Raw genomic sequence first — 11,742 nt, 5'->3', positions numbered from 1 at the left:
GGTTTCCCAATTCAATTCAGACTTGGAGATTCAACTGCCAAATTGGGCCGAATCTCCTCCAAATCAAATCAGCACTCAAAGCTTCACAGCCCTGCTGTTCAAGACACTATTTTATTTAGTATTTCAGCCACTGTCCAGCATCAAGACAATTAACAATACTGAGTCTCTCTAAACGCATCATTATCTTGGCCAGTACACGACCCTGGAGCTAGACCATGGAAAACACTGGGAAATGGAAATAAATAAAAATACAATTGCAACTTCACTCAAGGTTTGTATGAATTCACATGTACAAGTGGAAGAACTTCAGTGTTTAATAAATGAAGTAATCACATCATGGGCATTTTAAAACAAAATCCTTAAAAACAGCTGTGATGCTTAGAAAGTAAAAGGAAATACTGTTTAGGTTGTGACTGCAGAACCAATTTCTTTCAAATGACAAAGTTATAAAAACATACAAATAGTTGGTCTGATAGAAACACAACACTGTTGCACCTAAAGTTGAGCACGTGCGCCCAGAATTCTTGACTGGAACCAAAGCGTTTTCATTTCAGTCCACAGCATAAGCATAAGCATAAGGAGAAAACACCTGTGAAGCTTTGGACAACACAAAAAAGCCAAAATACATTCCTAAGAAGTTCCAAACTGAGAGCTATCTTGTCCTTTGCAGTGAAGTGTATGTATTTAAGACTCATGAAATGTGAGAGGACAGACAGACCACAGTAGGTTTATAGTGAGAAAGCTTTATAAGTCTGAGAGAGTCGACCATTTGTAGCACACGCCCAATGGTTTGTCTCCGTGTCGTAACAGCCGATGTGGATAACCCAGCAGCGATTGGTTTCTGAGTCCTCCAGCACTGAACGAAGTTTCCACAGAGCTTCTGTTGCTCCTACAGGGTCACCTGCTGCTTAGCAGGTATCTATCCAGGAACTGGGAATAACAAGTTAGGGAGCAAAAGTAGCAGATAATGGGTGCCTCTGTACCTCCCATGTTATCCACAAGGACCACAGTATGAGCTACGTGATGGAGATTCATGGTCACAGTTGTTTGAATGAAGCTTGTTAGACAAGCATTTCCACACTGACATGTTTTAGCCACTTCCAAGTCTTCACAGAGGTGGGAAGGAAGGAGATGATGACCATATGGGATTCTGTTGGGAAAGATAACCATGCATGAAACAATGCAAAATGAACTCACACCAGCCAGGTTCATTACAGCAGTAAAAGACAAACAAACAGAATAACCAGCCCTCAGCCAGAGGAAACAGCAGTGCAAATCTGGAAACCCTCTCTTGCTGTACACAAAGCTCAATGACTGCTCTGGACCGCTGAGGAGGAGGAATTACCCGCTGTTCTTCTCCAACACAGAAGTAAACAGTGGGTCACATTCCTGGCTGTCTGAAGATGACTCAGGAACCTAGCCCAGAGACGCATCAAAACAAGAGCCACGGGGTCATGCTGGATGAAAAGCCCAATGCACTGGTAGGGCAGAGACACAGGACGAAGAGTGGCAGAGGAACTCAATGACTAGGCCACCCATCTGCGTTTGCAGTCAGATCTCGATGCGACTTCTCCCTTGCAATCCAGCCCTAACACTCAGAGGTGTCAGCATCTAACACAGGGGCGGCAAAAGTGGTGGAACAGCTGGCGGCCAGACTCCGGTTCCCAGCACTCCCTGCCCACCTGGCTGTGGCTAGTTTCCATGGAGACCCCAGGAGCAGCTATGCTGATTAAATGGAGCCAGGGTTTCTGTGGAAGCCGTCTGCAGCAGCACTGGCGGTGTGCGTGGCAGGCTGCGGAGCTGCTCCACAGCTGGGCTGGGATCTCGCAAGTGACAGCATGGTCCAGAGCCAGGGAAGAGCCACGATCCACTGCCTGCATGCCCCTACCTGGAGCACACAGGCTGCAGCTTGCGGTTCTGCCCCAGCTCTGGACCATGCTGTCGCTGCTACAAGATCCCAGCCCGGCTGTGGAGCAGTTCCATGCCCTGCGAGTAGGGGTGGTGCTAAGGAGGGGGGGGCTTTAACCACCCCCAAAATTTCCCATAGCCTCCACTCCCAGCACTGCTTCCAGTGCTGCCCACCCTGCACAGGCAGAAGCAGCTGATTCCGCCCCGATCCCGCCAACACCCCCCCCGGAAGAGGTTAACACCACTACTGCCTGCCAGCCGCTGGGGCTAATCTCCATGGAAACCCCAGCCCTGCACTATCCCTGCTGCCGGGGTCTCCATGGAAGCCAGCCCCAGCCACGTGGGCAGGGGCTGCTGGGAAGTGGAGTCCACTGCCAGCCAGACTTTGCCCGCCCCTGATCTAACACGTAGGAGACAGCAGTGTCCCAGCGGGCTTCACTTTGAGAAGACAAGCAGGAGGCAGGATTTTTAGGAAGATGCCTCATTTCCTCAAATTGGTATGCCACCCTGGGCATCCTTGCCGCAGGCTCATGGCTGAGCTAACTGGTGCCACTGAAGAGTCATGCTAGATCAAGAACAAGGACCAAGGAATGGCACCTTCTCAGTCTCCCTTCATTCCCTGAATTCAACTGGCAATGGGCTAGAGCAATTACACCCGGTACAGGGAAGAGAGAATTCCTGGTGTTGCCTCAAACTACCTTCCTTCACAAACACCGCAGGATCAACTGCAGTAGCACGAGAACCATTTGCTGCTCAGACCTCCGCTCCAGGCCTAGCTGGATGTAAGAGTAGGTGCTGCCTAACCTACCTGAGATGCAGTCCCTCCTGTGCGCTGCAGGCCTAGATCCCCTTCTCCCGGCTCCTGCAGAATCTCTCTCTCTAGCCAAGATAAGTGCAATCTTGACTTGCTCAGTCCGTCCTGCACGCAGCTGGACAGATGATTCTCTCAGGCCATATCACATCCCACCATGCACTTCTCCAGACTGCCCCCTGCCTAGTCCAGACCACACATCGTCTCTCTCAAAGCCCCTCAGGACTCGCGCTCACCCACGGCACGGCTCACTCGATGCTGTTCAGTCAGGAGTTGGCTGCACAGCCCGAGACGGCATCTTAGGCTGTCAAACAAATGCACACGCTCCAGCCCCCTCCAGGTGGGGAGGAGCCCCTTGTAAACTTCCCCCGTCACTCTCTCCTCTGTTAAGATCCCCGCAGGCTGCTGACCTGCTCCGATTACTGCTGACCAAGGGTTTAACCTTCCCAGCTCTCATGTCTATCTTCTGCCTCTTATCTAACAGGCTAATGGTTCTCTTGAGCAGGGACCGTCTCTTTGTTCCAGATTCCTATACCAGGGCCATGACTAGGGGTTCCTTGGCACCACAGTGAAACAACTCAGTAACTATGAAATCCAACTGCCAGTGTAGCACGGATCCTATATGTGTTGCTGACTCGTTCTGGTACGCTCCTTTCTGTTTGCAGTCTCACACTGTACAGCAAAAGCTTTGTTATCTGGCACCCATGAGGAATGGGGGTGCCGGATAACAAAATATGCCAGGTTAACCGGGAGGCCCAAACAGGAGTCTTTGCCTGTTTGGGCTGCCACTTCTCCCACCACATTGCAGGCTGAGGGACAGGGAGGTGGGCCCTGTGCAGGCTGCAATGCCCTGGGCCGTGGGGGCTTGGCGAAACTGGAAGTGCCATGGGGGGTACTTCCAGTTGCCCTTTTACCTTACAAGCTGGCATGCCAGTTAACGCAGTTTTTACTATAGTTCGGAGAGGGAAAACTCGTTTGCAGAGCTTTGCCAAGACCATGTACTAACTCAGCTGGGAAAGCGGGTGTCTGGTAGTAGAACTGGGAACCGGATTTGCACTAACCAGCAAGCACACAGTACAGGGCCCTGGACACCTACAGATACTGGTCTTGGAGTTCATGTTGCAAGTGACCACATGTTTTAAGTTTTATTTTTTTGGAGAAAGATTCCCATGTTTCAGGACCTACATGTCATTCTTCACATGCTTCTGCCTCAATGCCTTGTGTTCTACCTGCCGCACCTCCCAACTAACCCCAGCCCCTTACTTCTGCGTGGTCTTGTCTTATGACACAGCAACTGCAGTATTTCCCATGCTTTCCTCTCCTAAGGGCTTTTGTGAGCACAGCTACTTCACCCCTAATGCTAATGTTATCATTTGTTTCTCAGGCAGTAGTCACTAGAGAGCTGCACAGACACCTAGAGGCAGGCAGACAGGAAACTCTGGCCTTGCACTGAGCCTATTCATGTCTGGCAACACACAGGACAACAGTTATTTTAAGGATGTCAGAGATGAGGTTTCTTACATTAAAGAGGAAACCCCCATAACCTGCTCCCTAAAGCAAACGAGCCATCCGATGTCCCTAAAGCCAACTAGCGGTTCAAGAAAGCCAGCAGGAAGACAAAGTCATCAGTGAATAAGTCATGTGAATTATGACAACATATTCACTTTCCAAGAAGCCGCATCACATTTAACCACTACTTGGTTCCTCTGGGGTTCTGTCCACACCAAAAGCAGAACAATGTTAAAGCAATGCGGGCGGCTAGGGGTTCATTTATGGATTATCCTCTCGTCATTTCTGAAGGCAGTACATTAGCAACCTAGATTCAGGCTAGCAGATATATGTAACTTGGTTATAAAAATGTAGCTGGGGGAATACAAAGATGAGTGGGAACCATATTTGAAAGCAACTTCAAGCCAGGAGCCTGGATGAACTATCACCCCACTATGAATCCACCACGTGTAGTTTCTGGAGCAGTGGAGGATCATGGAAGTTGCTGCCTTCTTGCGACTAGGCTGGTCTCAACACTCAGACAGCCTGCAAGTTTTTTCCCAACACTTTTCAAATCATCAGATTACAAATAAAGTAAAGTAATCTCAGACTTGCACTGATATTACACTGAGTGTTGAGAGGCAAACTCACAAACTGCACTGAAAGCAAGCTTTTTTGTTACACTGCAGTCTTTATTATAATTGTTCCCAATATATTTAAACCATAAGATTAAACCTGCCAAGCTGGTCATCAAAGCAACCGACCAATCGCTCTTATTCTTACCTGTAATTTACTGTCGCTCTTGCTGCAGACTCTAATAAAGTTAATGGTATTTTTAGCTGTATGCTGGGAACAAGTGGATTAGGCTGCTCAAAGGGGTTTCCAAAGAGATCCAGGTTCTCAAGAGACAGCTTTCTGAAGTCACTGGGCAAAAAAGGGAGCTTATTGCGGGCTGCTGACAGGAAGCGCAGTTGACTTAATTGGCCCATTCTGAATGGCAACCTGATCAACTCGTTGTCATCCAGCTTTAAATGAACGAGCTCTCGCAACTGACAAAACTGGATCGGAAGCGCTTTAATTTTATTCTGGCTGAGGTCCAAGAGCCGGAGAGACTTCTGAAGTGTGGACTTGCACAGAGCCACACTGAAGGACTCCAAGTGATTGTCATGCAGGTGAAGTTCCTGCAGGCAGACAAGGTCACCAATAGTTGCTGGCAACTGTTTGATATGATTGTGGCTCAAATCCAGTTTGAGGAGTTTCTTCAGGCAGAGCATGCGCATGTCAACTCGGGCAAGCTTACAGTATGAGGCCTGGAGGTGCTCGAGAGAGCAAGGGAAGTTCTTGGTGAGCGGGTAATCTTTTCGTGATGTGATGATCATCTTCGTTTTAGGTTTTTCAATTTCTGACGTCTTTGCTGGGACCAGGGCTGCAATTGGCAGTGCTTCAACATCAGTACCTCGGTGAGCCAGCCTCACAGCTGAGAGGAAGTTTTTCAAATGGCTGGCATTCGCCTGCAACACCCAAACAATAGAACATTTCAGTTTCACACCTTCTGCATTTCTGCTAGCACTTTCTGAACTATTTTGTACACAAGAGCATGTCAGGAGACAGAGTCAGCAGAGTAATGAAAATGGTGGAGGGCTGTTTTGCATTCAAGCTTATTTTGCATTCTCTATTCACTGTATTCAAGAACAAATAGCATGAAAATGGAATCAAAAGTTCTGACCCCTCTGACTCGGCCAGGCCAAATGAAACCTACTGTATAGCCCAAAAACGAACAGAATGCAGAATCTAGCTGAAAAATGAGTGCTGGAAAAAGGAGAGTAAGTCCTAGAGGGGACAAGACAAAATGGCTTTTTGTACAGAAACCTGCACAAGGTCAAAGGGGAGACAAAGATTTAATGCTATGGAGTCAGCAATTTCTGAAGGTCCTAGAAAGAAAAAAGCAGCAGGGCTGGCATGTTGTGTTTAAGTGGAGTGGAGTAACTGGAATAACACTTGTAGAGGAAAGGAGATGCCAAGACAGTTTAAGTGATTGCTCATAGTCATACAAGCAGCCTCTTGTAGAGCCAGGGGTCTTACCGTATTTACTCAAATGCAAAATGTGTGCTGTCCTTCCCACTCCCCAACCCACATGAGAAAGAAAGCCCTTCATCTTAGATTCAGAGAAAAAGTATATGTGTGCGTGGGTGCAGGGGGGTGGCAGGCATTTGCTGCAGTTCTGACAATGGCCCTGAGCCTGGGTTAGGGCCAAAGTCAGACCCACAGCATCTGGCTGCCCATCCCACCCCCTGGCCCCCACTTGCCCTCTGCAGCTTCTGCCCCCCGCCTTACTGCCAGGTGCAGCTCAGCTTTGGCTAGATTCCCTCCTGGGCATGGAGCACATGGAAATTCCATTTCCTACCCAGCCAATCAGTAGCGTCGATGCTGCCGTGTGGCCCAGCGCCCCCACGCCCTCTTGCTCCTTGACCTGGGAGGGAACAGAGCCTAAGCAGCATCTGACCGTAAAGGTACAGGGCAGGAGGGGAAGAGGCAGACCGTGGGGAGCTGGGGGTGGTGGGCGCAGGAAGGCTGCAGGGGAAGCAGTGGAGGGGGATAGATTTAAAACAATCCCCTGGTAATTAGATTCTATACCTGGAAAATTATAATAAATTTATACTTTTTCCATATATAGAACCTAATTACTGGGGGGGGAATCTTAAATTCAGGGTCATCTTGGATTTGGGTAAACACAGTACTACTTTCAGCCGTGTCTGAAACTAGTGATCATCCTTGGTTTAGCCACATCTGTGGTGATGGTGATTTATTGTGGAGAGATCCGAGTAAAGATCCATCCAGCACAGTTTTAATATACTTGGCAATCAGTATCAGAATAATTGAGGTTACATCTATGACACCTAACCCATTTTCCAAGCTTTCCAACACACAAACCCCTCAACTGGCATGGTCAATCACTAAGCTACAAGGCACTTGGAAAATAGAAAGGAAGCAGACAAGGCACTCACCCAAAAAGCAGGAGAGGAAGGAGAAATGTTCTCGTCATTCAGGCACTGTGCTATGACAGACTTGCTCAAGCTAGCGCACTGATCTACCTGCTTCAGTTCTCCATCTGTAAAATGATGAACAGCTTTCCAACCCTTCATGCCTGTTTAAACTTCTGTAGAGCAGGGAACTGCCTCTTATAATGCATCTAGGTGCTATTGTAATACACATACCAAACCGAGTTTGGTCAAGACCGCAGGAGGGCCAGATCAGTCTGACCACATTGCTAGCAGTATGATGAGCCAGCTTATTCAGCCACCAAACATCTAATGACAAGTCATTCCCAATGTGATGTCATGCATGTTGTTCTGTCACACTGCACAGCTCAAGCAGATCTAAACTCTCAGGTCCACCCCTTACACTAAAACCTAGGAGTCTCACAGCTAAGCCTTGAGTCAACTGCAAAGATATCTAAGCTCAGGGCGTAACTCTGTTTTGAACAGCAAATCAAACTGGACTGCAAGATCCTCAAGACCCATGGAGATAAGGTGCAACTTCACACCAAAACAAAAGTTACTATTAATACTACCTTTGCTTTAGCACCAAGCATCACAGTGGATGCTAACTTCTGAAGGGTAATAAGAAGGCTAGGATATCACAAAGAAATTAAATTGTTCTGTAACCTGAATGAGGAAATCTTGCCTTCAGTTCCTTAAAGAAAAAAAAAATCTCACCACAAAAAGGAATCCATGAGCAAAGTTCAAGACCCCTAAACAAGGTGTTGTTTGAAGGACAAAGACAGGTCTATAAAACAGGCAAAGAGGGGCACTCGGAGACAGGGTTCTGCAACAGTCACTATGTAATGGAAGTGACGAAGTAGACATTCCTTGCACCACTCAGACTTCCATGTAATGCTGCAGGTACAAGAAGAATAATAGTCTCAAATAGTCTCATACTGCATCATCTTTTGCTACAGGCTTTTAAAGCACTAGCGAATTGCCCATCAAGAATGACACAGGGCAGGGGGAATGGGGACAGGACACAGAGTGCTGCCATCCACCAGCCCGCCCTGCCGGTGCACCCCAGGAGCTGGGGGGGGCTTTCCCTGCCACCCCCTCCGTGCTGCCTCTGCCTCCTTGCCCCCACTTCTGTTCACTCTGTTGCTGCCAGTGACAAACAGCCAAGCAGAGTGCAAATAACACATTACGGAGAGACAGACAGACACAGGCTTTTATAATATTAGGATAGAAGTAGATAGGTGTTCCAAAGAACTGCCCAATTCAGACACAAAAGTTCCTAGTCTACAACTAAGTTGGAAGAGGGGACCAGAAGGGGCAGGAAAAATTCTTGGCAGGAAGACTGATTAAGCTGGATTTCTTGCTTTAGGAGAGTTTAGGATGAACCCATGGTGACACCTGCTCTTGAAGTATTCCAAGCGAATGGATTCCTAGAGCCCAAAGCGCATTCTGGAACGTGACATCGCTTCCACCGGAAGCGCGATCCTTCATGTTTAAAATGGGGGCTCCATCTAAGCCACTGTTGTCAATTTTGTGAAAGATCAAAGCAAAAAAGCTTCGTGTTCACCCCGGGTTTTAAATTTACCATGTGCAAAATCTACTTCCAAAGGCTTGGAGGATACCCAACATTAACAACAAAATGAATTCTCTGGGGATGCTGCAACCCAGACTGACAGAGGAACAAACCCCACGTGGCTGGGATGGTTTAGTCAGGGATGCGCCTGCCATGAGCCGGGGGCTGGACTAGATGACCTCCAAAGGGCCTTTCAGGCAACCTTCCCAGGGCTTCTAGGAAGGCAGCCAAGCAGTTGCATGTGGTGCACATACTCTTACTCTTACTCTACCCTTTCAGGATGAATGCTCAAGCAGGAGGAGGCTGGTTCAGAATACAGAATGGCCCCCTGCTTTTGTGAAATACAATGGGAGAAATTTTCATGGCGACAGCTTCACCCACTGGTAAGTCGAGTAGAATCACAGGCTCGTTGCTTCAGCTAGTACAACGGTACTTTTATTGAAGTTCTGTCTACCTGGAGCTTGACTGATCCCTTTCCTACTATATAATATGTGGAAAAATTCTTGATACCTGCACCTCTTTGCATTTAATGAGAGGGGACTGCTTCCTTTTGCCAATGTGGCTTTTGCTCTCTCGTGGATGATAGCGTGATGTTTAAGCAGTTATTTACTGCACCACACTCCACAAAGCCTGCTCTAGAGCACCTTGATTCTGGCTAGGGCTGCACAGACAGAAACATTCAGAGAAAGGGAACCCTGAAGCAAAAGTCTAGAGACCGCTACCTCAGGCAGCCGCACTGAAATGGAAGGCTGGCCCGGGAAGAGGCTATCCAGGACTGGAACCGAGGTAGATTTTCCTGGGCCAGGGCAGATTTACCTCTGTTCAAGGGGGCTGCCCAGCTTGGTCCCACATATTTTCTTTGAGGTACTTGGGGGTTTTCTTCGGCTATCCCATCCACATGCCCAAGATCTCAGAAAGCACTGCTGCCAACCAATTAAAGGTTTTCCTTCCTGATAGGGCGAAGTGGCAAAAAGTGAGCATCTTGAAAGACACTGCCCCAGTACCATGCCGAAAAAGACAGGAAATGACCGTCTTCTTTCCTGCTTGTTTGCACCTGTCAGTGCTACAGCCTCTGGATAACAGCCTCTGTCCCAACAGTAAGCATTCACTTGTCAAGGGCTGCTCATGCTGTTCATGTGAAAAGGGATTTCACCTTTTCTGTAACTCTAGCACAGCTACTTTCTTGTTCACAAAGACATTAAGCTTTTCAGCTTAATTCCTTCAACAACTGTGCTTCAGAGGCAGGATATATTTTCTCATGCTGAGGATATGTGAGTACTGTATTCACATCAGTGACTACGGCCTCCTACGGCATGCCTAGCTAGCTTGAGCACCAGTAGCAGCAAGGATCTCAGTGCAAGGCAGCACCTTCCTTCTCAGGTGGGTTTTGCAGCTCATGGGCTTCTGCAGCCAGACTGCTACTGGTACCTGAGCTACCTTGTCGAAGGCTAGTTCAGGTATGTCTGCTCTGCAGTGCAGCGCAACCATAGCTGGGATCTACATCAGCTTTGCGAATATGCGAAGTCAAGATCACACAGAAAAATGGAATGGCTCCTTAAACAGGTTGCTCGTCTACTACCACAAGCCATTTAAAATTTTATAAAATAATCTATTTCCCTTCCGTAACAAGGTTATGAAAGAGGGAAGAAAAAACTGTTGCCCGGAAGACGGAATAAGCTGGATTTCATGTTAATCCTTAGAAAAACTGACAAATTTCTCAGTTTGCGTTGTGACTAATTATTCACTTTGAACAGAGGTGTCTTTTATAACAGGGCTGCCCGACTTCAAAGGGGCCAAGAGCTGCAGGCCCCGCGGGCTCTGGAGGCCGCACACCCTTTCCTCCACCCTGCACACCCAAGCACCTCCCCACTGCACCCATTGCCCTCCTGGCCCCTCCCTGCTGCACGGGACACTGACTCACCATTAGTTCCCTCCAGGCTGTAGGCTCCCCTGGCACCAAAGGGGAATCTGGAGGAGGGGGGAACCTGGAGCCCCTGGCTGCTACTGCGAGAAGCGGTGTCCAGGTGGGAGCCAGGGGCCCCAGTTTAACCCCCCTGTGGCCTGCTAGCTGGGCAACCCTGTTTTATAAGAACAGACAACCACACCGTGTCCTGTCTAACTTGCTGAGTTAAGAGCATACATTCCCCACTGGCCACAGACCGATGGGGACATTTCATTTGAAAGGTGCTGGAGCAGGCTCAAGAGCTGTGCCACAGGTCTGTTACGAGGAAGTGAGAATGGGCTGAGCCACCTCCACTGACTCACTCCCGTACCTGCCACAGCCACCGACGGCAGCCCCGCGCGCTTCCCTGTCCACAGCACACCTTACATGCCTGCTCAGAGCTTTCCTCCACCCAGCGCTTCCCTGTCCGCAGCGCAGCACACAGTGCGGCACACGACACAAGCATCTCATTTCGGAAACACGGCTAGTTCCAGCGGTGCCAGCTGCTAGCACGATTCCAGCTCCGAGCCGAGGACCACAACCCGCGCACCGGCACGTGCTAGCAAGGCCGCGGAGGCAGAACACCCTGTCGCTCTAAGGAAATTGGGTGCGCTCATTTCCCCAGCGCACGCTAAAAAAAAGGGACATCCGGCGCACCTTCGGCGGAGGCGTATCGGGTGCCTGCCAGGTCCCCAGCAGGACCTGCAGCTAAGCGAGCGGAGAATAGGGAAGCCGCGGCCAGCAGCTCGGAAACCGGCTCCCTGCACCGCCGTACCTTGCTGAGACGGACGTCCACGGCAGGCTCCTTCAGGCGGACGGTGGCTTTCCCCTCCTCCACGAACCTGGTGAAGAACTGCTCGATGTTCGCCTTCAGCTGCGGGCGGGAGAGGCGCCGGCAGGCAGTGAGCCCGCCGGCGCCGGACGGTCCCAGCGAAGCACCTGCAGCCCTCCAACGCCCCCGGGGGCCCCGCCCTCACACCGCCACACTCGGGCACGCCGCACGGGGCTGGGAGGGGCTCCA

At 49.5% G+C, this 11,742-nt stretch overlaps 1 protein-coding gene across 1 annotated transcript in view; it reads right to left on the bottom strand.

Annotated features, from left to right (window-relative positions):
* Positions 1-290: 290 nt before the first annotated feature.
* LRR1 (leucine rich repeat protein 1) overlaps positions 291-11,742 on the bottom strand; it is a 12,105-nt gene continuing 653 nt past the window's right edge. The window contains exons 2-4 of the mRNA XM_019551178.1: positions 11,497-11,660; positions 4,991-5,718; positions 291-1,150 (exon numbers count right to left, since the gene is read on the bottom strand). Of these exons, the coding sequence (XP_019406723.1) occupies positions 898-1,150; positions 4,991-5,718; positions 11,497-11,660 (1,145 nt within the window). The 3' untranslated portion in view covers positions 291-897. The remainder of the gene's footprint in view (positions 1,151-4,990; positions 5,719-11,496; positions 11,661-11,742) is intronic.

Source organism: Crocodylus porosus, unplaced genomic scaffold, assembly GCF_001723895.1.
Source record: "Crocodylus porosus isolate Cpor-Errol unplaced genomic scaffold, CroPor_comp1, whole genome shotgun sequence".
Lineage (NCBI taxonomy): Eukaryota > Metazoa > Chordata > Crocodylia > Crocodylidae > Crocodylus > Crocodylus porosus.
Note: the sequence above shows the minus strand (reverse complement) of the source record. Positions and strands in the feature narration are given on the sequence as shown.